We start from the raw sequence: 25045 nt of genomic DNA on the forward strand, positions 1-25045 counted from the left end.
GCCTCAACAACTTAGGCCCCAAGCAATTTTGTGATGCACTGCCTCAAAAAATAAAAAGGGACGGGGATGTATCTCAGTGGTACAGCGCCCCTGGGTTCAATCCCCAGTACCCCTCCCCAAATAAATAAAATAAGGTGGATTTCACAGGCATTTTAGTGATAACATGAATCGTGTATTTGCAATGTTGTGGAAGTACTTTCTGACCTCTGATGTGCATTCCCTTCGGTAGTCATCCTGAGGATGGCAGACTTACTTTTCTTCTTGAAACACCTTCAGGTTCACTGCACCACAATTTTTGTATGAATGTATTAAAAGTCAAACACTGTCACTTTATAACTTTTAATCAGTTTAAAGTGGATTGGTTTACTTGGCACCAATCCAAAGAGAAATCTAAATGTAATGCAAGTACTGGATTCTGACAGCAATGAATTATTTTCAAGAATCAAGAGTATTCGCATCTGAGATCATTTTGAAAAGGCAAATTTGAAAAACACTTAAGACCTGACAGATCCAAATGAATCCAAAGTTACACCCTTGGGCCTCAGAAACAGACCTAAGTGCAAACTCACCATTTTTCAGCATCATCAGAATACCTCATGTTGGAAAAAACAAAGAAATCAAACCTGTGCTCGAAAGGAGGTGGGCAAAGCAGACCTTTACTTCTGGCAGGGGGGCAGCTACAGAACCTGGTTAGCATGTGTGCTTGGGTGGGCAGGCCACCTGCTTTTATCTAGAACCTAACAGCAGCGCTGCCCTTCACTCTGATGGGAGGAGTTCCGAATGACCATCTACGGGATTAGCTAATTTTCCAATTAGGGCAGGCAAAAGGAAATTGCTGGAATTATAGGTGTGCAAATCCAAGACACAGGCAGAGAGCCTAGGCAACATATATTTCAGAAAAAGCAAGTGTAAAGCCCTAAACAGTCTCTTCTTAGAAACCAAAGAGGCATATATCTCCTTGACCCATAAGATTTTTCAAAAGTAATTCCCATCAGGAGAGAAACCACTTACCAGTTTAATAGAAAAAGTTTGGGGGCTAGGGTTGTGGCTCGGTGGTAGAGCACTCGCCAAGTGTGGGTGAGGCACTGGGTTCAATCCTCAGCACCACATAAAAATAAATAAATAAAAATAAAGGCACTGTGTCTACTTACAACCAAAAAAAGGAAAGGAAAAAAAGAAAAAGTTTACCAGAGCCATCAACCAGGTATTGGAGGAGGAATTGCACCAATGTAGTTAACTTAGTTAACTGTGGGAAGCAGGAACCACTCCTTAGGGCTTGAGAAACAAAGAGATTGGGATTAATATAATTTGAAAATCTGAAAGAGGGTTCTGGTGGAACTGAGCCAACTTCTGTGCAGGGAGATAGGGAGCCTGCCTCCTAGGGCCCATATCCCTCAGGGAAGTGTTGAGGCTAATTCTAGAAGCAAGGGGGAATATCTTGAACTGGAACTGCTGCAAATGGAATCATCCTCACTGGGTGGTACTGCTCAACAGAAGCAGAGAGGTACCTGTCCCTTTCCAGCTGCATTACAGGACTGGTCTCAATCACATTATGGGGGTTAAAGCTGAGACAATAATAACTAGCACTGCCCCTACAACATTGGCTCCGCGATGGTGGGGCAGTAACTGGTTTGCAAGGCCTTAAATATCACAATCCTTTTTTTTTTTTTTTAATATTTATTTTTTTTAGTTTTCTTAGGTGGACACAATATCTTTATTCTTGTGTGGTGCTAGGGATTGAACCCAGCGTCTCACGCATGCGCGCTACCACTTGAGCCACATCCCCAACCCTAAATATCACAATCCTTTAGAGTTAACTGAAATCAACTACATACATCATTAGAAGTCTCCAAGAGACAGTCACCAATGGCAGCCACTAGGGAGTTCCTGAACATACTTTAAGGGGAATTTCAGATCCAGATAAACCGGTTGTTCAATTTAGGTTGTATGTATTTTTTTTTTTTGGGGGGGGGTGCAGGGGATTGAACTCAGGGCCTTGTGTGAGGCAAGCACTCTACCAACTGAGCTATATCCCTAGCCCAGTTGTATGTATTTGTGTGTGTGATACTGGGGATTAAACCTAGGGTGTTCTATCACACAGCTACATCCACCCTCCTCCTTTTTTTTTTTTTTTTTTTTTAATTTTGAGAGAGGGTCTTGCTAAATTGCTCAGGCTGACCTTGAATTTGGGAATCCTTCTGCCTTAGCCTCCCAAGTAGCTGGGATTACACGAATGCACCACCATACCTGGCCCAATTTCAATTAAAAACAAAAAACGCTGGGTGCAGTGGTGCAGGCCTGTAATCCCAACACTAGGGAGGCTGAAGCAGGAAGGATCCCTGAGTTTCAGGAGGTCAAGGCCAGCCTGAAGCTGGCCTCTCAAACAACAACAAAAGCTTGGATAGATAAGACAAATTTCCTTTAAATTGCAAGTTCAAAGCCAGCCTCAGAAATTTTGCAAGGCCCTAAGGAGAAACTCTATCTCAAAAACCATAAAGGGCTGGAATGTGGCTCAGTGGTTAAGTGCCCCTGCTTCAATCCCCAGTACCCATCTTGAAAAAAAATATATATGTTATAGGATGTATATATATATATATGTATATATATATATATATATATATATATACACATACATACACACACACACACACACACTCCCATACAGATATATATATATTAGTATTATATATTACATACATATTAATATTATATATTAATCTCCTTGCTAAAACCAGACATGACCACTAATTTGAAGTTTGTGGGACATTTTGTAAGATGTCTGCATATTAGTGCGGAAATCAGTTAATGTGGCCATTTCAGCATGAATCCAGTTCATTTTGACGAACGCTTAAATGTTGTTTTACTTTTTACTATTTATTTATTTGTGTGTGTGTGTGTGTGTGTTACTGCGTCACAAAACTACAACCCCAGCCCTTTTTCAAATTTACTTTGAGATAGGGCCTAACAAAGTTTCTCAGGCAGGACTTGAACTTGCCATCCTCCTACCTTGGCCTCCCGAGTCCTGGGATTAGAAGTGGGCCAATGCTCCTGGCTGATGTTTCCTTGTAGAGAATAGAAAAAGAGAGATGTAAGGTGACTGACTGCACACATTTCTTGCATCTTTTCACTAAAGCTCTCAAAGCATTTTGTAGACTCAGTAAAATTCAAGTATCTCTAATTGGCCACAAAGGTTAACGTAGAATTCCAAAGTGGTATACCCTTGTGTACTTTTTGCTTCGGAAATCATGTGCTGTTCAATATCAGGAACCATTGGATTAGTAAGAGTAATTAAACACACAAAGCCTGTGCTTAACTTTGTAACCCCACCCTGTTCTCCTTAATCTTTACCAGGCTAGTAAAACTGAAAACACAAGTAGCAATTTCTCAGGTCCCCAGTCTATTTCAACATAACATGGAATTTCAAAGGGAGAGAAAAAATGACTTCAACTATCCAATTCCACTCAGACCGGCTGAGGCTTCCCCCGAGCCTTCCTGGACATCCTGCTGGAATCACAGCACCGAGTCCGGCCTGGAAGCTCGCACAGCAGAGGACAGACGTCTGGGCTCCCACCACACACCAGGTGACAGCGCGATCCCAGGACCCGGCCACAGCCGGCTGCACTGGGCCTGATCCTCACCTCTCCGCCTCTTCACCCGTAAGGACCACGTTACCTCCTGCGGTAACGACTTTTAAAATTAATTTCAAGTAGCCAAACAATAACAGACCCACAGGCTTCAAAAGATTTTACTCCACAATTGTTGGATGTTTTTTGAAAACTTGGGGGAGTGGAGGACAGGAGTGAACCACGCACATGCGCACACCCGCCTCGCCCGTCTGGAATTACGCAACCGGTCTCACCCGCGTTGCGGGCTTCCCTGTGTCACGTGACCGCTTCCTCCCAGGTACCTGCCCGCACCTTCCACTCTCCTTAGAGTTCAGACGGGTTCCAGCGGCAAATTTTTAAAAAAACAGCTGACTTAAGTGAAGTTGTACCGCTTTTAGGAGATTCTTCTTTATTTTTTCTGTGTAGTAGAAGAGTCTTAGGCTGGCTATATCTTCCCTAAACTCTCTTAAAATCTTTTTTAAACTTAAGCATCCCCCCGCGTTTGGGATGGTTTCCTCCACCCGTGGGGTGGTTTGAACCATTCTTTACCTCTGGGCGGGGGGAGGCGACTAAAGGTGGCCAAGTAGGGGTGTCAGGCAGATGCGCGTGGTTCCCCGCCGAACTTCGGAGTTGCAGAACCCTGGCTGTATTGCTGGATGTGGCTAGTTGTGCAGGGCTCCTCAGATCTTGGGGCGCAGGGAGCGCTTGGGCGGTTCCAGCTCCCCCACTGCAGGGCCGGTGGTTGGTATGGCCCGGCCAAGTCACGCGCCCCGGGGTTCGGCGCCGGGGCTGCCGGAGCTGAGGGGTCTGCGGGTGAGTTTGGTGGCGCCGGACTCAGCCGACTCCCTCGAGGGCGGGGCTGAGGCTGACAGACCTCCTGTGGGGTCGGGTCGGAAGTGGCCCTTGTGGCGCTCTTGTGGGACGCGGCCCCTCAGCGACCACGACCTGAGCCTGTTAGTCGGGGGCGGGGCTCAGGCGTTGAGGTGCTAGGCTAGGGTCAGCTCCGGAGGAGCGGCCGGGCCCTGGGCTGGAGCAGGGATTTGGCTGACTCTGTGTTGGTCCGAGGTGGGCGAATGATTGGGGGTTTAGGACTGAGTGGAAGGCATCGCCGAGACCCTGAGATATGGGGGGATGATGGGCATGTTCCCCAGGAAGGTGACCTGGGTTAATCCCCCACCACCACCAAGTCAGGACCCTTCATTTATTCTCATTGAGTGTTACCGTGAGACTGCGCTCTGACAGCCCCCCACTCAGGTTGGGTTTCCCTCTGGCTTGGGCCCTTTCTCCCAGGCTGGCATTCCTACAGAGCGGAGTCTTCTGGATCAGCTCAGCGTCTTCCTTTGAGAATTGAAGGTTTCTGTTATCCCCAGTTTGGTGGGTATTGACAGACTCATTCTTAGCTCAGGGATTGGCTTGTGGATGGAGGTTCAGGGTGCTCACTGGCAGCCTTGGGAGGCAGAGGGCAGAAGGTACTGATCCACCAGCCCTTTGGATACCTGGCACGATGTCTGTGCCCACGCTGGCAGGAGGAACTTTCTGTTACAGCATGGAAAGGCCACAGTCAGACTGGTGCTGGAGGTGTTAGATTGTCACCATTGTCATTAAGTAATTGAGCAATAGTGGTACATGACACTGTGTTTGCTCTTCTGTAGTGTCATATGTCAGGGAGCTCTGTAGAGGGAAATCCAGGTGAAGCCAATAGAAGTAGTAGGGCTGGGAGTGAGTCTGAGCTGGAAGGATTGCCCTGTGGATCTTTTCACTGTATACTTTTGGGATCCCAGTTCAGACCTAATGAAACTCCCCTATGGCCGACTAGTTCTAGGAGTTAGTTGTATGTTAAGATCCATTATAATACCTTATTTATCTACTTAGTTCTCTTTAACCCTCCACAGTCCTAGGTTAAGATCTCAAGAAGTAAGGATGCAGTAGACCAGGGCCAGAGCACACCATGTAATGGAAAGATGGTATGGGCATCATTGTTCAGGCCCAGGCTGGTGGCTCAGCCATTGCGGGTAGGCTTGTGGGCAGGCACATTCCTCTTTGAGGAATTGGAATACTTGCTGTAAGTATGATGATTGAAGAGACTTGTCAGGTGGCAGAGGATTTCTGCCTGTGCCTTGAGTTCTAGAAAGCTTGTTAGAAAGGAAGACTTGTTCAGCAAACATCTGGTAGATATAGAATTGGAAAATGACTAAAGAACCCATTTACTGCTGCTCAGAATTCAGATGCCACATATGATGTCAACCCCTAGAGGCCCCTGTTTCTCAGCTCTAGGGTGAGAAATTCCTCCAGGCTGGCAGGAGGAACTTTCTGTTACAGCATGGAAAGGCCACAGTCAGACTGGTGCTGGAGGTGTTAGATTGTCACCATTGTCATTAAGTAATTGAGCAATAGTGGTACATGACACTGTGTTTGCTCTTCTGTAGTGTCATGTGTCAGGGAGCTCTGTAAAGGTGCTTAGAGAAGTAACATTTGATGTGATCTGACTGCTAAGGTTTAGAGTCCCAAGTAGTAGATCTTTGTGACTCCGGAGCAAAGTATCATGTAGTGTTCCTTACTGCCTTGCAGTCAGTGGCTGTCTGGGGCTGTGGCATTCATGATCAGTATGTTCAGAGCTCTTGTGGAAGGAATGTATTTTCATCGAAACAAAGCTAATAATAAGAGTAGTCCATGTTGATCCTGAATGCTGGGCAGTAGTAGCTTAGCAATATTGCCTCTGGTTTCCTCTTCCCATTTGGGAAGGGGGTGAGAGAAATGTCTAGGTTTGTGGTCTGAAGGGCTCAATTGGCATCATGTGTATGTTGCCAAAGTGACCTTAAAAATCAGTGGCTGGACTTTATATTTTAAAGATATTTTCTATTTTAAAATAGAATTATTTATAATAGGCCTGGGGCTGTAGCTCAGTGGCAGAGCGCTTGCCTAGCATGCGTCAGGCACTGGGTTCGATCCTCAGCACCACATAAAAATAAACAAATAAAATAAAGGCATTCTGTCCATCTGTAACTACAAAAATTTTTTTTAAAAAAAGATCATAAATATTTATGTTTAAAGAAGTCCTTTTTCTTTTATTTCACTTCATATTATTTTTAGTAGAAATGAAGATTGAATTCAGGGGTGCTATACTTCTGATCTACACTCCCCAGCCCTTTTTTTTTAATATATATATAATTTTTTTAGTTGTTAATGGGCCTTTATTTTATTCATTTATTATTTATATGCGGTGCTGAGATTTGAACCCAGTGCCTCACACATGCTAGACAAGCACTCTACCACTGAGCCACACCCCAACCCTTTTTATTCTTTATTCTGAGACAGGGTCTCAATACATTTTCCAGGCTAGCCTTGAATTTATGATTCTTCTGCTTTAATCTCCCGAGTTGCTGGGATTATAGGTGTGTGCCACTGTGCCCAGCTAAGGAGATCCTTTTTCAAATATTGCATTAGAGGTGTAAAACTTTAGCCAAAATTTTACCTTCAATGTCATTTGCTGTCAGCCACTGCTCAAATTATGAGAGGGCAAGCTGGGTACAGTGGCACCTTCCTGTCATCTGAGTGATTTAGGAGGCTGAGGCAAGAGGATTACAAGTTCAAGGCAAGTTTTAGCAACTTAGACCCTCAGCAACTTATGGAGACTCTGTCAATAATAAATAAATAAATCTCCCCTGGTTTCAATCCCCCCCAGTATCAAAACAAAACAAAATTTAAAAATCCCCCCAAAACGAGAGGGCTGCCAAACTATTCAGAACCTCAGGCATACTAGCTTTCTGTTGCTGTGACAAAATACCTGAGAAAATCAACAAGGAAAAATTTATGTTGGCTTATAGTTTCAGAGGTTTTAGCCTATTATCACTTGGTCCTTTTGTTTTGAGCCTGTGGCAAAGCAGCACATCATGGTGGGTATACCTGCTCTCACTTCATGGCAGCTGGGAAGCAAAGAGGGGGGGGACTGGGGTCCCAATGTCTTCTTTAAGGGCATGCCCTCAAAGACCTAATTTTCTAGTAGGCCCCACCTCTCAAGGGTTCTACCCCTCCTCACAGAACACATGGCCTATGGGAGACATTAAGATCTAAACCATAACAACAGGTGAATTTCCAAATTGTCTTTTGCAATGTCCTGATTTGAGGTTGACTGTAAGCTTCTTGAATGTTTTTTTCATGCTGTTTTTTTGTTTTTTTTTCCCCCCTTTTCTAGAAAGTATCAGGTCTTGGGATATGACTGACATTGCCATGGCTGACTCATGTGTACAGACTTGGCATTCTCTGTGTTTCTGCTAAGTATAAGGTTAGTATTGATGCTGGAAGAAACCTTATTTCTTTTCCCTTTATACCTCAAAGAAAGATGTGGACTCCTTTTCTTGGGTTATATCCCCACCTTAACTTTGGTGCTGATTCCCCTTTTCCTTCCCAGCCATGTATTGTAACTGTGGTCACTTTGTCTCTTCTACAGTGGATTTTTATTTTTTGTAGCGTTGGGAATGGAATCCAAGGCTGCATGCATGTTAGGCACACACTCTACCACTGAGCCATACCCCTAGTCCCACAGTGAATTTTTTTTTTTTTTTTTTTTTTTTTGGTGATGCTGCTGGGGACCACTGAGCTACATCACCAGCCCTTTTTATTTTGAGACAGTGTCTCACTAAGTTGCTTGGGGCCTCTTAAATTGCTGAGGCTGGACTTGAATTTGCTGTCCTCCTGCTTCAGCCTCCTGAGCTGCTGGGATTACAGGTGTGTGCCACCACACCTGACCCCACAGTGAATTCTTAAGCTATTGTTGTCCTTGGCCCCATTGTTGTGAGTCCTGTTGACCCCTTGTTTCAATTCAGACCACTTGGTTCCTGTGCCAGTAGACTGTGGCCTTCCCCTAGTGTGCACTGGAGCCTCTCCTGTTTATGGATATCTCCATTTTCTCTGCTCACAGTTGTCATCTCTCCATGGACAACTCCTAAATAAATAATTTAATAATTTGGTGCTTCCTGTGTGTAGATGCTGGGGATATAGCAGTTAGCCAGACCAAGTCTCCACTTTTAGGGACCTTTCATTTTATGGGGGAGCATATTCAAACACTGTGGTTCCTGGTATGAGAAGTGCTAGGACTTAATGCAGGGGAAGAGGAATGATGGTATGAAGGTGGGTGGCTGCATGGGCTGGGTAGGGGGCCCCTGGGTGAGGACAGGCAGGTGGAGGCCCCATGGTGAGGAGTGACCCAGGCAGAGATCCTGGGGTGTTGGGGTCTACCCTCTGTGATAGTGCAGTTGGAATCTCTGTAGAACTCTCGGGCTTGTTAGCCAAGTGTCCTGTTGACTCCCAGACTCTCTGTGGCTCCTCTCCTACTGCCTGTTTTGTGTCTGCCACCACCATTCCCAGCATCACCTTCAGTGTAGGAGGATGCAGTAGCAACCTGTCAGCTGGGGAGTTGACCACAGGAACATCAGGCAAGTCACAGAGTTAGCAGGCATTCTAAAGACAAGGCTATGGGCATGGCTGCCAGCCAGGAGGCTGGCTCAGAGGCCATAGCAGGGACCCTGTCACCAGTTGTAGAGGATGCTGTCACCAGCTACCTCCCCTCCCTTCCCCTAGAGGACTGTTCATACCCAGCCACCTACAGTCTGAATCTCCCTACTTTACCAGGTAAGCTAATGTGACTTGCCAAGCCTTGGTCATAACCACGCCCTGTCGGCCAGGGAATGAGGACATGGGGAGGGCCTCTTCCCTCCATCTGCCCCTCTTCCTCTTCTAGTCTTCCACATTACTTTCTTCAAGTCCCATGTCTCCCCACTAGCAGTCTGCTGGCCCTGCCTTGGAAATATTTACTGTCTGCTGCCCTCCTCCCTGTCCAGCCTTTGGCCAAAGCCCCATTGATTCTTCCTCAAGGCAGTGGGGCCCCTCAACTGGCTTCCTCCCTGCTCCTACATTTTCTTCTCCACACACCATCCTAAGAGGGAGCCTTTCCAGCTGTAGTTCAGATCTTCCCATGCCTCTCATCAGAGCCCACCAGATCTCTTCCAGTCTGAAAATACATCCTGGGGCCTATTTCTAGGGCCTCGAGGCCTAGAAGCCTGAAGTCTGCTTCCTGTAGCCTTGGCCCTCAGCTCTTGCTCTTCTCCAGAGTCGCTCAGCCCTCAGGCACTGCCCCCCCATCTCTCCCTGGTGCCTTGTGGCGCTAGCCCCTCCCTGCACCCTGCTACATTTAGGGGTTGCACTGTGTCCTCTGTAGCCTTGTGTGTGTGGGAGTGAGTAGTGTTCCCTGTGTCCCCCTTGGACATGCGCTTCCCAGGGGCAGTCTCACAGCCCCCATCTCTTGCCTGGCCTGCTGGATCAAGAGCTTGTCCCCGGGTTCCTGGGGTGCTTTCTTTGTGTCGCGCCAGTGGTGTGACTTCACAGGTGTTGCTGCATTGTATGTCACTCCGGAGTATGTGTTTTTCCTGTGCAAGTGTTTACTCATGGTTTCCTCCTTTGACGTAGCTCCCCAGGGTGGGACCCTGTCTGTCTGTCGTGCTCTTGTCTTCTGTTCCTGAAGCAGCGTGGCACAGAGCAGGTGCTCAGCCCGTGCCAGCTGGGTGGTGACTTGCTTGTGCTGTGTGGAAATTCTGTCCTTGTGGTCCTGGTGTTCCGGACGCACTGGGGAGGTTGTGATATGAACAGGTGAAACCACCTGACAGTGTCTCTGCTCCCACAGGCTTCTGCTGATCTCTAAGGCACCATGAATGCCATCGTTGCCCTCTGTCACTTCTGTGAGCTCCATGGCCCCCGCACTCTGTTTTGCACGGAAGTTCTACACGCCCCTCTACCCCAGGGGGCTGCGAATGGGGACAGCCCAGGCCAAGGGGAACAAGCTGAGGAGGAAGAGGGCGGCATCCAGATGAGCAGCCGGGTCCGTGCCCACAGCCCAGCTGAGGGGGCCAGCGCGGAGTCCAGCAGCCCAGGGCCCAAAAAGTCAGACATGTGTGAGGCAAGTGTCTTTGAGGGGATGTTTTGCTCTCTGCTGGAGATGGGAGGGAGGTACGGGAAGGAAAGGAGACCCAGAATCTGGAGAGCACCGGTGAGGCCTGGAGGGGACAGCCCAGCCTCAGGGGTGTTCTCATCACCTCTCTGATGCATGAACACTCTGAGGCCCTAGGCTCTTTCCCTTCATACCAGCTTTGGCTTTTTAACCCACACTGTCAGCAGGCAGTTGTCCCCCAGCTTAGCCTTTGCCTTTGTGTTCATACACTGCAGCTAGGTTTGTGCTAGGTCTGGATCTCCTCAGCCCAGCAGCCGTGGGGGTTTCCCGCTCTCAGGTTCCTGGCACTCCTTACTGTGTCACTGTATGAGCTCTGGAGTGAAGTTGAAGTTCTCTCAATGGGCCACATGGGAGGAGCTGGGCCAGCCCTGAAATTAGGTGGGGGTTGGACCTGCACTACAGTGGGAACAGGGATCCAGCCTGTTTGATTCTCCTGAGAAGCAGATGATCTGGAATTTCTGGAAACACCTGTGAGGGACCCAAAAGGGAGCAGACTAGGGAGAACCTTCTGAGAGGAGTGTCGGATGGTTGCCAGGTCATTGGAGAGACCTTGAGCATTGGTTACTGTGGCCTTGGAGCCCTGAATCTCTGAGAAGGGCTTGCCTCAGAGTCCTCATGTGCACAGGGCTGGGGTGCATAGCCTCAGAACCACTCCCTGCAGCAGGTGATCTGAATGGTATTTTTTCAAGCTGCTGCATTAACTCTGAAGTCCTGCCTCTGCCCCGTCACTTTTGGGCCCCTTGCCTGTGGCTGAGGCCCCTGACAAGTATTTGTTCAGGACCAAGGACAAAAGCCTGGTAGAGGGACTGGTGGCAACACCTGAGAAAGTGGTATAGCTCCAGACCCTTGGTATCTTTGTTTCTTTTTTTTCTCATGGTGCTGGGCATCACACATGCTACGCAAGTGCTCAAACCCCTGGCTCTGGACCTTTGGAGCAGCTTCTTTGCATCTCAGCCTCAGTTTTTTTTTCTTTAAAATGGGGCTTCTTACTATAATCACCTCATGGGGTTGCTCTGTGGATGAGATAAAGCATACAAAGCTCTTTTCATAGTAACTGCTCCATGAATAATCAGTAAATACATTATTACTAGCCCCTGGCAACCCGTGGAGCCCTGGATCCAGGCCTTCCTCCTCAGAATACTTTTAAATGTTCAGATAAGAATAGATCTAGGAACTGGTTATTTTATGCATGTATGTATTGTATTGGGGATTGAACCCAGGGGCATTCTACCACACCCCCCCCTTTATTTATTTATTTATTTATTTTATTTTGAGACAGGGCTGAGGCTGATCTTGAACTCACCATCCTCCTGCCTCAGCCTCCTGAGTAGCTGTGATTACAGGTGTGTTCCACCATGCCTGGCTGGAGCCAGTTATCTTTCTACAAAAATAGATCATGCTTTCTAAATCTACGTATGAATAAGACAGTTTGTTGCCCACTTCTAACAGGTTTTTTTTTTTCTTTTTTTGGATAGGGTTGCCGGTCACTTGCTGTTGGGCACCCAGGCTATATCAGCCATGATAAAGAGACCTCCATTAAGTACGTTAGTCACCAACACCCAAACCACCCCCAGCTCTTCAGCATTGTCCGCCAGGCCTGTGTGCGGAGCCTGAGCTGTGAGGTAAGCTCCGAGCAGACGTGGGGTTGTGGAGAAACTCACACCTACATGGGATCACTGCCAGTTTGGGATTGGGAGATGGAAGGTGGTGTTCTTTGCTTTTCTGTGCTGATAGAAAGTATAGCTACGTTGGTTGCCTGGAACACCCAGAATATGTCCTGGTGGACTCTCCAGCCCCACCCCACCATTCTGGGGTTGGAACCCAGGCCCTCATGCATGCCTGTGCTTTAACACTGAGCTACATTGAGCCCCTTGGACTCCAGTTTCTAAATGGGTGTGCTGGCTTTTTACTTTAAGGTCTAAAATCATATTGGGACATATTCCTAAGATACAAATGATTTCTAGGACCTATACTTCACTGTATCAGATGTCACCGTTTTTTACCATCTCAGTTAACACTCTACATTTCAGGGATCATCCAGTGCTACTTAAAACCTCCTCTTGGGTCCTAAGTATGGCTCCTGCTGTCTAGCTTGAGTCTTAGCTTCTATGTTTTTATCTGTCACAAAGAACTCATGATCCAGATACTAACCTTTCCTGGTGCTGTGTCCACTCCGTCAGACCCTCTGAGCCCTGTTGATTCTCACTGTTCTTGTATACCTGCCTGCAGCTGTTCCCCTCTTTTAATTCCATGCTGCACATCGGTCAGTAGGCAGACAGGTCGTGTGCTTGAATTATATGTAAAGTAAGAATAAGTGTGTCATGCAGAAGGGACTGGAGGACTCGGAGAATTGAGGGTGCAGATTTAACTGTATGGACTGCAGTTTTGACCTGCCAACTCTTCAGTCTACTCCTGATGAGCAGTGGCAGGGGTAGAAGGAATATTGGTACAGGAGTTACATATTTCAAGGGGAAAACAGTAATGAACCTAGGCACCTTGGCACTCCATGGTCACCAGTGTTACCTCCAGAAAGTTTGTGGGACCTGGGGTGTGGCTCAGTGATAGAGCATGTGCTTAGTCCCCCACACCAAAAAAGAAAAAGTAAGTTTGCACACAAGAGTAGGTGACTGCTGGGCTTTCCATTCTCTGTCTGCTCCCGCTTTGCTGTTACTGGCTAACTTATGCCAAAAGAAAGGTCTAAGGAGGGGCTGGGGGCGTAGCTTAATGCACTTGTCTAGCACGTGGGCAGCCTGGGTTCGACCTGTAGCACCAGAAAACAAACCAGAACAAAAGCAGAGATCTGAGGAGGCGGCTTTGACCTGGTGTTCCTAGAGCAAGGAGGGGACATCCCTCCAGTTGCTGTGGTTTCTTCCAGGTATGCCCTGGCCGAGAAGGTCCCATTTTCTTTGGGGACGAGCAGCATGGTTTTGTGTTCAGCCACACCTTCTTCATTAAGGACAGCCTGGCCAGGGGCTTCCAGCGCTGGTACAGCATCATCGCCATCATGATGGACCGGATTTACCTCATCAACTCCTGGCCCTTCCTGCTGGGGAAGATCCGTGGGATCATTGATGAGCTCCAGGGCAAGGCTCTCAAGGTGTGTCTGAGAGGGAAGGGGAGGGGATGGCACTGCTGGAGTCTTTTTGCGCTGCTGTGGTCGCTGAGAGCCCAGGCAGGCCCCTTGGCCTGCTCCACTGCATACCCAAGTGTGGTCTCTTGGCTTCTGAGTCGGGCATGTGTGTACCTCCTGGCCCTCCCACCTGCTTTTCTGGCCCCTCCTACTCTGCTGTCCTGCGTCTCCTTGGTTCTGGCTTCCTCCCTGTTGTCTCTGCCTCCTCTCCCCAACACATCAGAGACTATGCCTTCGTCCTATCACGTACCCCCGGGAGCCAGTGGAGAAAGGATGGAGGAATTCTGTGCCGGCCCCTGTCCTCTAGAGGTGCAGCCATTCTGTGTCAGAATGTCAGGCTGCTGACGTATCCTAGGCTCCGTGTCAGGAGAGCAGAGTGGGACAGTCTGGGGGGAACACCTGTGGTGGCTGTTGCGAATGAGCAGGTTCTGGCTGTTGACTGGTTATGAAAGAGGCTGCCCTGTCCCTTCACATCCCAGGTGTTTGAGGCGGAGCAGTTTGGATGCCCGCAGCGAGCCCAGAGGATGAACACAGCATTTACACCCTTCCTGCATCAGCGGAACGGCAATGCTGCCCGCTCGCTGACTTCCTTGACCAGCGATGACAACCTGTGGGCCTGTCTTCACACGTCCTTTGCCTGGTAATGTAGAGTCGAGGGGTTTTGGCAGCTCTTAGAATAGGAGAAGTTACCATGTTTAGATGATCTGTGGTTGGGGAGAGTGATCCTGGCTGGGTTGCACAGCAGCCTTCAGGTAGAGTTGGGTCCTGTGTGCGTAGGACTGTGGAACCCTTGTTCTCTGGGCATCTCCCCACTAGTGTGTGGAAAACACATTTAGGTGGACCTCACTTTCCAATAATACAAAGAAATATTTCTATAAAAAAGTTAGTGATCCCCTCCCTTTAAAAAAAAGTGTATGCCTGCAATCCCAGCAACTCAGGAGGCTGAGGCAGGAGGACACAGGTACTAGACCAGCCTCGGCAACTTAGCAAGGCCCTAAGCAATTTAGCCAGATCCTGTCTCAAAATAAAAGACTGGGGGTGTAGTTCAGTGGTAAAAGCCCCTGGGTTCAATCCTCAGTACCAAAGAGTAAAAACAAAAACCTAAAGCAACTTTTATCTTACGTAGCTCCTGTGGGTTAAGAAGTTAGGAGTTGCTGGGGTTGTGGCTCAGTGGTAGAGCACTTGCCTAGCATGTGAGGCCCTGGGTTCCATCCAAGCACTACATAAAACTAAATAAACAAAGGTATTGTGTCTGGCTACAACTAAAAATATTTATTTTTAAAAAAAAGTAGTAGTTAGAAGTAACTTAGCTGGGTGCTTCTGGCCCAGGTCGTCTTGGCTGGAGCTGCAGTCAGCTGAGGGGCCACTTCCAAAGTGTCCCTGAAGGGGCAGTGAGTGCGTGCTGGCTCTGGGAAGGGGGCCTCGGATTCTCTCCATGTGGATATGCCGCTGGCATCCCCAGAGTGACTGGAACGGGATGGTGGGGTATGCCTGGGCTTGGCGGGTACACACTGCCCCTTCTGGCACTGTTAGAAGTATGCCCTGTCATTAAACCCAGACCAGGCAAGGTGAGGGATTAACGTCTAGCTCTCGAATGGAGGCGTGTCAGTGAGTTTTGTAGACATATAGTTTTGTGGAACCAGACTGTTCCCTGGCCACAGGTTGTATCTGTTCCTTCCACTGCAGAATATACTCACTCCTTGTAAAGACACCCCATCAGTACTTATTTCTGTTCAGGGTCAGTTTGAAGCTCTGAATCAAGGATCCTTGTGTAAATTTGTGCTGGTGTGGATAAGGCTTCTGGGGTGCGGCTTCCAAGGTCCTGTAAACTAAAGGGGAAAAGTATCTGTCCACCCACCTGACATACAGTCCTTCTTGTATTTAAGAAAAAAATTGGCAAGTGAAAATTAATATATTTATGGCCTACATTGTGTTTTGATATAGGGTCATGTGTCACATAAAGACATTTCAGTCAGTAGTGGACATAAAATAGTGCTCCTGTAGATTGTCGCCTGATGACATCATAGCTGTCTCAGTTTGCACAGGCACACTTTATGGTGTTCATATAAGGATGAGATCACCGAGCGATGCACACTGCCCTGTTGTTAAGTGATAAATCTCTGTCGTATGATGGCTAAATCACACTTGAGACATGTATTTCCTTTTTGTTTGTGGTGCAAACACTTAGACTCTATTCTTTTAGCTTCCTCTTATATTTTAAAAAATCAGTTTTTATTAAAGAGATTTTATACAGATGCAAAGTAAAAGAAATAATGCAGTGAACCTGCCCCCTTGGCTATTGACTTTGACAGTCATCAGCATTTCCTTCTCTCCCCTCATTTTTTTTTTTTTTATATTGTCTTTTTTTTTTTTTTTTTTTGGTGGTGCTGGGGATTGAACCCAGGCCCTTGTGCATGTGAGGCAAGCACTTTACCCACTGAGCTATGTCCCCAGCCCTCATATTATCTTTTAAACCAAAAAAAGTTATGTCATTTCAACTATAAATATAACCACAATACCAATACCCTGTCCAACAACATTGACTCGTTTCTTGGTATCATCCAGTGTATCACCCAGGTTCAGTGTTCCCTTGTGTCTCAGAGGTGACTTTTGAGTCAGGATCTAAACAAAGGGTTCCTCTGACCAGTACCCACCCCCATTTTCCCCATGCCCTTAATTGATTAATTATATTTGAGGTAGTGGGGATTGAATCTCACTCTACCACTGAGCTCTATCCGGCTCTTTATTTTGAGACAGGGTCTAGGTAAGGTGTTGAGGTTGGCCTGGAAAAAATTTTCTTTTGTACCAGGGATTGAACCCAGGGACGCATGACCACTGAGCCACATCTCCAGCCCCCACCTTTTTTTTTTGAATATTTTATCTAGAGACAGGTCTCAGTTGCTTAGTCCTCACTAAGTTGCTGAAGCTAGCTTTGGGCTTGCGATCCTCCTGCCTCAGCCTCCCAAGCTGCTGGGATCCTAGGCGCCCATGACACCTGGCTCCCATGCCCTTTGGACCTCAGCCGGTCGTGTCCAGGAGCATAGCCTGCATCCTGGACAGGGTCTGGCATGTCCTTGCAGTAGCGTCCAGCAGGATTTTTCTCATTTTTTTGGACCCAGGGGTCTCCCTTTGTTGCCCAGGCTAGACTCCAGTCCTGGGCTCAAGTGACCCTCCACCGAGTCTCGAGTGTGGGCCTATAGCGTGAACCACCACACCAGGCTAGCCTTTCTTTTAGTCCCATATTTTCTGTGAACAGGTAGTTGGATCAAGGGGCTCAATGAACTTTGGTCCCAGTGTTTCCTTCAACAAGAGTACATCATAGCTGGCGCTGTGTTCTCCAGGCTCCTGAAAGCATGTGGCAGCCGGCTGACTGAGAAGCTCCTGGAGGGTGCACCAACAGAGGACACCTTGGTTCAGATGGAGAAGCTTGCTGGTGAGGCTGGGTGCTGGTGAGGCTGGGTGCTGCTGCGTGGGCCCGTTGCTGATGGTGGCTGTGGGGGCCGCTGGCTCCTGGCCGTCTGGTGGGAGGAGCTGGTGAAAGGAGGCCTGGCTCTGAGGAGGCCAGATGTTGATCTTGGTGTTTTGGTTGTGATTTTCTGTCGCCTTTTCCTTGATGGTGTCTTGAAAGACTCTGTTTCCCAGGCAGGTTAAAAGTCCACAGGGAGGGCTGCCTGTAGAGAGCTACTGACTAGCTGCTCTCCTCCCGCTGTTTATGACAGCCAGGTCCTTGGCCTGGTAGACAGTGTCTCATTCCCTGCTCAGAACCAAGTGTTGTTCCAGTTGGACCCATGTTTCCCCAGCCTCCCAGGTGCCTGGCCTTCCCCAGGTTAATGATTGGACCCTCCACGTGTGGGGCTCAGGGTCCTGTGTATCTGACTTCCTGGGGACCCGTGTGTGCCCCAGCTTGGGATCACAGGTCTGGATCCTGGCTGAGTTTCCTGTCAGGACTGGTTTGATTTCTGGTGGTCTGGGTCCACCATTCTCACAGCCATGGGCAGGAGAGTGGACTGTGATGTGTGTCGCACGTGGTTTGTTACTGTTGATGCTTCGCTTTGTGAATTGCTGGAGCTCTTGGGAGGTTTCCCCAGTAGTCACGCACTGGACCTGCACGATAACTCTCCCAAGTGGAAAGGTTCAGGAGTTAGGTCTCCACGAGAGCAGAAGAGGCTCAGAAAAGATGGAACCTCGCAGTGTGGCCTTTACAGCCCCGTAGATCACTTGGTCCTAGAACTGTTTGTTACTGCTGTGGATCAAAGACTCGCAGGCTGGTGCATACCAGAAGGCACAGAGAAAACAGGTCTACTGAATCTCTTAGGAGAGCCTGACAGCCATGCAGGGCTCTGTGTCATGGTTAGGGTCACACAGGAACTGGGCACACTTAGGAGTCAGCCCTGGCTTCAAATCCTGGTTCTGCTCCTCCTGTGCACTCTTCCCTTTGAGTCTCACTGTGATCGACCCATAGATGTGATTGTGCGGGCTCCGTGCAGATTGGCTGAAAGGCCATTTCTGTCATATCTGTGAGGCAGGGATGGGAGTGGTTGGGAAGACTGAGCATAATGTGCGGAGCTGGCGGAGGGTCTGCTCAGGGACCAGCCCTCAGCGCTTCCATCATTGGTTGCATTTTTCCTACCAGTGGGGAGCAGCTCAGGGCCTTTCAGTAAGTGCTTCTGAAACTCGGTGTGACCCTGGGCCAGGTGGGCTGTGGCCGAGTCCTTCCTGCCCTCCCGTCCAGTAGCCATACGACGGCTGGTGGAGTGGCCAGGAGACGCTTGGACTGCAGTGGTCACAGAGCGAGGCAGTGTGTCTCATGAGTGTCCTTGCCGTCTGTCGTGCAGACTTAGAAGAGGAGTCGGAAGGCTGGGACAACTCTGGGGCCGAGGAGGAGGAGAAAGGCCCTGTGCTGCCAGAGGGCACCGAGGGCCGGGAGCTAGCCAAGTGCCCCACCGGTGCCTCCTCACTCTCAGACTGCGGGAACTGGCAGTCCCGAAAGCTGTCAGTGTTCAAGTCTCTTCGGCACATGAGACAGGTAAGCAGCAGATGTTCGAGCTCCAGTCGGAAACTCAGGAGAAGAGCCCAGCCTTGTCTGTCCAGCACACTCTGTCCTCTGGGCCTGGCTTTCCTGCTCAGCAGGGGTGACCAGGAGCCTTCTTGGTGGGTGACTGAGGGCCCAGTGGGCATTGGGATGTACTAGCCACAGGACCAGTGCTCACCTTTCCGGGTGGTTGGCTCCCTGTGGTTCTCTGATCTTGTCATTCTAGAATCTTGTAAAGAAATGACTAGCACGATTATTGGTTTACATGAAGCCTAGACTCTTTGTAGCTTGAAAATGATGGTCATTCTTAGAAAAAAATTGGAACTAACATAAATATACAGCTATGATACTTATGGTGTGTCCAAATAATAGCATGTTGTGAAGTCCAGAAGGCAACTTGTATGTCACGCTTAAGACAAAACAGTGACATACTAGATTAACTCTTAAATTGGGTCAGATGGGAGGAGAATATTGTTTAGTGAGGAGGGTAGGTTGTCACCTTTTTATGTTTTTCTGTATTTTTATAATGATCATTGATCTTATCAGAAGAGAAATCTTTCTGTTTTGGAAAATGGAATAAAAAGAGTGGTTTAATGGCAGATGCCCCCTGGGGCTTCTGTTTAAAAAATGCCCATCTGTCTCTTTCCCCCACCCCCACCCTGTGTTTGGCAGGAGTTGATTGTTTACTTGGATAAGGGAAGGAATCTTGGATCCCACTGGAGGTGGGAGTACTCGAGGCTACAGGGGTTGGTAAAGTGTGGTGTCATAGACGCTTTTTTTGTTTTGTTTTATTTTGTTTTTTGTTTCAAAGTCGTGTTTGTCTTCTCAGAAGCCATAAGACAATTGATCTCCTCTAAAATGTCCGTATTATGGGAGTTGATAAAAGTGGGGTGGGAGAGGGGTTGTTTTGGATTAAAAAATAAAGACAGGACAACCAAAAGCAATCTTGATCCTCTGTTGGCGTCTAGATGAAAAGAATCGCAGCTGTAAAGAATATGGTCAGACAGAGGCTGTAGCTCAGGGTAAAGTGCTTGTCTCGCCTATGTGAGGCACTGGGTTCTATCCTCGGCACCTCATAAAAATAAATAAAGATACTGTGTGTTCATCTACAACTAAATAAATATTAAAAAAAAAAAAAAAAAGAATATGGTTAGGAGGCTGATCTCATGTGGTGGCTGACCATTGGGTGCTCCTGGTTGTAGTGTGATCTGGCTTGTGGAGGTGAAGCCCTGGGTCTTCCTGGGTGCCGATGTGTTGTGGTGCTTGTGACCTATTTCCAAGTGGCTCAGCAAAGTATGCTTATAGAGGGAAGGAAACTGTTGTAAAAAGTTCATACCTTTTTGCTTCAAATGTTTAAAAATAAAATTGAGAGAAATATCTTAAGGGGCAAGAGCTTTGGAATCTTGCTTTTAGGTGCAAATGTGGGACTTCCCCATCCCTCATCCCTTAGGTCACCCAGCCTCCTTGAGAAGGGAAGTGGCTGTCTCTCCCCTCCCCCACATCCTCTTTTGCTATACAGAGAAAGTTTGTAAACAAATGAAGAAAGTAATTCTCATCAGAAGGAGAGAGAAGTTCCTTCTGTTCATGTGGGGAGAGCACTGCATGATGTGTTTCAGGTCCTGGGTGCCCCCTATTTCCGCATGTTGGCCTGGCACGTCCTCATGGGGAACCAGGTGATCTGGAAAAGCAGAGACGTGGACTTGGTCCAGTCAGCGTTCGAAGTACTTCGGGTAAGAACATCTTTTTTTCTTTTACATGATGGGTGTATTGGCCTTGGGTGTGACTTCAGGTGTCACCATCACCATAAACGTTGCTCAGCGTAAAGCCTTGGGAATTGTTCATACTTCAATCTAAGACCAGTGCTTTCTGTTTACTATTAAAGATGGCAGGTATTGACATTTTTATTTCCAGTGGAAGGAGTCTGGGCTATCCTGACAGAGTGATAGTTATCTCCTCTACCTCTCCCAACCCCTGACCCCTCGGAGAAGCAATGGGGGTTAGCACCGTGCTGCCACCATGCCACCTCTGCAGAGGTGTTCACGAGCTGAGCAGGTTGGGTGTGCACACAGGTGCATCCTTGGACAGTGTGCATGCCTACTGACCACCTGAGCTGTGGGTGCAGAAGTGAATATGACCCTGTCTCAAAAAGGAGTGGGGAGAGACACACACCCCAGAAAGTACAGTGTCCTAGGCATTCACACCACAGAGCAAGGAGCTGCGTAAGTCAGAGTGTGGCGATGGCCAGGATAGGGGTTAGGAGCCTTTGGGAGATACCCTGTGGCCTGAGGGCCTCAGGGACACTCTGGGGAGTGGAGCTTTGGCTGTAGAGGGCCTGTGGGGTTTGGATAGTGAAGACAGGAGGGCAAAGGGGACTCTGGGCTTGTGGGTTCTGAGTCACGCTGTCTCCACAGACCATGCTGCCCGTGGGCTGTGTCCGCATCATCCCGTACAGCAGCCAATACGAGGAAGCCTACCGGTGCAACTTCCTGGGGCTCAGCCCACATGTCCAGATCCCTGCCCATGTGCTGGCTTCAGGTACAGGGGCCACCTGGGGGTATGCCCTTCCCCCAGCTGCTCCCATACCTCAGTCTAGAGGTACAACTGAATCTCAGACACGTGTTTGAGGATATCCCCTACTTTCTTCAGAGGCAGGAGGACCCATATGTAAGACCAGCTTTCCCAGTGACCATGAACTTCTGTTTTCTGTCTTTAAAGTGATTGAAGGTGGGCCTGATGACTAGTGGTGGGGCGGCTCTCCTAGGTTATGGTTCTCATTGGAAGCAGGTCCCAGGCCTGGGGGTGGAGGGTTGGTGTCTACCCAGGACGGCAGAGCCAGGAATCCAGGGTAGTCATCCTGAAGAGTTGGTGCCCACGGGATCCTGGGACCTTCTGGGGGCTCAATCTTGCCTCTCTGTCACCATGCTTCCTTGTCCTCGCCAGTGGTGTCCCCCCTGCTGAAGTCCTTTGTGCCCTTCATAGTGCACCTGGGCTCCCTGGTTTCCCCACCCTCATTGATGAGCAGAGAGCCAGGAAACTGTTTGTCCTTGGCTGGGGGATGTGCAGGAGTCAGCTTGGGGCAGATCTTGGCCTTGTGGACAAGTCAGGGACTTCTCAGCATGTCTGAGAGGCAGTTACTGTACTCCCAGGCTGAATGGAGGATGCCTGGCATTTGCTCCATAGCCCCAAGCCAACCCGAGTCCTGAGGTCCCAGGGGGCAGTACAGGAGTCACCTTCAGATATGAGCTTGAAATTCTCCACAACCATTAACTGTGACCTTGGGCCAGTGTCTGAACCTCTGATTCAGTTTCCCTTGCAGTGGAGTAATACTGGAGCCACCTCATAGAACTCCTCAGGATGAAGTGAATCAATGAGTGCAATTTATGATTATGTAATGTAAAAACGATAATCAGTTTAAACAAGGCAGAAGTTGACCTTAACTCTGTTCACAAGAGGTTTTATTGGCCTGCACTCTCCTCCTGGCCCTGCATTGGGGTGGAGCTGATGTGGAGTGGCGGGAGGGGTGGGCCTGCCAGGGAGAGACTGCAGCGCTTCCCAGGAAGTGTGTTTTGCATTGCCACAGAGTTCGTGGTCATCGTGGAGGTGCACACAGCCACGCGTTCCATGCTCCACCCAGTAGGGTGTGAGGACGACCAGTCCCTCAGCAAGTACGAGTTCGTGGTGACCAGTGGGAGCCCCGTGGCTGCCGACCGAGGTGGGTGCTGCTGCTGGGCTGCTTCCGTCGGGGGTGGCTGCAGCCTGCCTCTCATGGCAGTGCTGATGCCCTCTGTGCCCCGCCCACAGTCGGCCCCACCATCCTGAACAAGATTGAAGCAGCTCTGACCAACCAGAACCTTTCTGTGGACGTGGTGGACCAGTGCCTCGTCTGCCTCAAGGAGGAATGGATGAAGTAAGCGCTGGCCGTGGCCACGATCGCCCTCAAGGCTCCTGACCACGGGCGGGGGGTGGGGGGGGCGGTGAACTCTGCTGAGGAAAAGTAGGTGCTGTTTCCAAAAGGAGGCCAGGCTGTGGCCGCTGAGGAGCCGCCTAGAGTAGAGGGTAGTGCAGCGTCCAGACTCAGCCCTGCCTCTCTCAAGCTCCGCGGCCTTGCAGGCAGTGCCCCAGTGTCTCCTGCCCCGGGCCCACTTCTCTGTGAGGTAGGAGTGGGGTGGCTCCTGTCTCCCAAGAGCTGTTGAGACCTAAGGAGGGATGCCGAGTATGCAGAAGAGACTCATAACTGAAGTTCTCTTATTCTGCTACTTAATTCTTAAAATCTGACAGTCAGGTGTGTGTGTGTGTGTGTGTGTGTGTGTTTTTGCAGTGCTGGGGATGAAACTTGGGGCCTCCTACATGCTAGGCAGGTGCTCTGCCACTAAGCTACATCTACCCTACCTAGCCTGTTCCCCTTTTAAAAAAAGAAAGAAAGTAAGTAAGTTACTGTGTTTCCTCTTGCCTTGACTTTTTGGGGGGTTACCAGAGATTGAACTCAGGGGCTGTATTGTATTTTGTTTAGAGACAGGGTCTTACTCAGTCCTCTTGCCCCAGCCTCCCAAGCCCCTGGGATCACCGACGAGGCTGGTGATTGCCACGCTGCTGAGGCTGGCCTTGAGATCCCGGCTGTGGCAGTCCTCCTGCCTTGGTCTCCTGAGTGGCTCCAGGAGCGCACCACTGCCTGGCTTCCTCGCTGCTCCCTGGGTCTGGGACCCCAGGGCACAGGTGCCTGCTGCTGCCTGCTAAGTTGGCTCCTCCAAGCGTGGGAGCCCAGCTGGGCCGTAGGGTTCTTGTTGGTCCTGCAGCCGTTCAGGCCCCACGAACAGAGCACCGATTCTTGAGCTGTGAGTCTGAGTGTCTGCTTTTTGTTTTCTGCAGCAAAGTTAAGGTCCTCTTTAAATTCACCAAGGTGGACAGTCGCCCCAAGGAGGACACACAGAAGCTCCTGAGTGTCCTTGGTGCCTCCGAGGAAGACAACGTCAAGCTGCTGAAGTTCTGGATGACAGGCTTGAGCAAGACATACAAGTCACACCTCATGTCCACAGTCCGCAGCCCCACGGCCTCAGAGTCCCGTAACTGACCTCGTGGGAGTGGATCTCCATGTGCTCCTTCTGGAATATGGTGGTGCCTGTGCGTGGATCGACCTCCAGCTCTCGAGAGGAGGGACTGCGCTGAGTTTCTAGATGCTGTGGTGGAGCGTGGGGAATGCGGGGCCCTGCCCTCTGTCTGGGCCCCTCCCACAGCTGTCGTCTCCCCTGAGGAAGGCAGTGGAGACGTGTGGACCACTGGCCTTCTATACTGTGCGCCCACAAGGGACGCTGTCAGGAGGACTCGCTCCTCGTGCCTCTGGATGACGGAGGTCTCAGGCTGGCAGGAGGAACTTGGTGGGCCGGGCCAGCTCTGGCAATCAGCTGCCATAGGTGTCCTCCCTGGGGTCAGCAGCGCACCTTTCCATCTTGACATGCGGCAGCCGTCCCTGGGACCTGTGTGTGAGCCGTGTTCTGCTCCATTTGGGAACAGTCTGCGGTCAGTTTGAGCCAGAGCCCTGGACGCGCTTTAGGAGTGGAGGACACCTTCCTCATCTCTGATCCGCTGGGGTTTGTGTTCTGGGGTTGTCCCTGCTCCTCTATGGGCTCGTTTTCCCCTGCGGCCGCCTGTGGGGATGACTGTCCAGACGTGAGGCTCTGTGAAGTGTCTCATCGCAGTCGACTGGCTCAGCCCACTGGGATGGTGAGACCCGCCTCGGCTTTATTCTGCGTCACTTTCCCTTGTCACTGCTTTCAACTCGTGCACGTGGCTGCAGGTGACGGTTTCCGGAGTCTACGGCAGCTTCATGTCCCACCGTAGTGTTTTCAGGGGATCCGTAGGTTGGAAGGACTTTATGGCAGTTTTCCTGATCTGTTTATAATGTTTTGTGTTCATTTAATTTATATTTAACTTGAAGACTTAAGTTTATTGGACTAGGTCTCTGCATGAGGCCACAACATTGAAACACAATAAATAATGTATTTTTGTAAACTGTTGCCTACATGGTTTTATTGGTGAAATAACAGCTGATATTCACTTGTGCTCAGCACAGGCAGTACTGCAGTGTGCCCCGGATGAGACAAGGGCTAGGACGCGGGAGGTTAGGCAGCTCTGTGCTGTGACCATAACAGTGTTCTCACCAAGACTCAGGTGGCTACAGTGGGGTAATGCTAGGGGACCACCATTGTATCTGTTGACCAGCATTGACTAAAGTGTTGCTGCATGACATGTGACCATGTCACGGTTCAGGTGACACCCGCGAG

General features: G+C 49.3%; 1 protein-coding gene across 1 annotated transcript; it reads left to right on the forward strand.

Annotated features, from left to right (window-relative positions):
* The first annotated feature begins 4341 nt into the window (after positions 1–4341).
* Positions 4342–24773, forward strand: Flcn (folliculin). The gene is made up of 13 exons (XM_046456746.2): positions 4342–4418; positions 7798–7887; positions 10282–10554; positions 12081–12227; positions 13481–13702; positions 14215–14375; positions 17077–17168; positions 18571–18761; positions 20384–20497; positions 21179–21302; positions 22348–22479; positions 22569–22674; positions 23634–24773. The coding sequence occupies exons 3-13, from the start codon at positions 10306–10308 to the stop codon at positions 23833–23835; spliced, it is 1740 nt and encodes a 579-aa protein (XP_046312702.1). The 5' UTR covers positions 4342–4418; positions 7798–7887; positions 10282–10305; the 3' UTR covers positions 23836–24773.
* Positions 24774–25045: the final 272 nt, after the last annotated feature.

Source organism: Marmota monax, unplaced genomic scaffold (genome assembly GCF_021218885.2).
Source record: "Marmota monax isolate L192 unplaced genomic scaffold, Marmota_monax_Labrador192_F-V1.1 WCK01_AAM20220418_F8-fsc00291, whole genome shotgun sequence".
NCBI lineage: Eukaryota > Metazoa > Chordata > Mammalia > Rodentia > Sciuridae > Marmota > Marmota monax.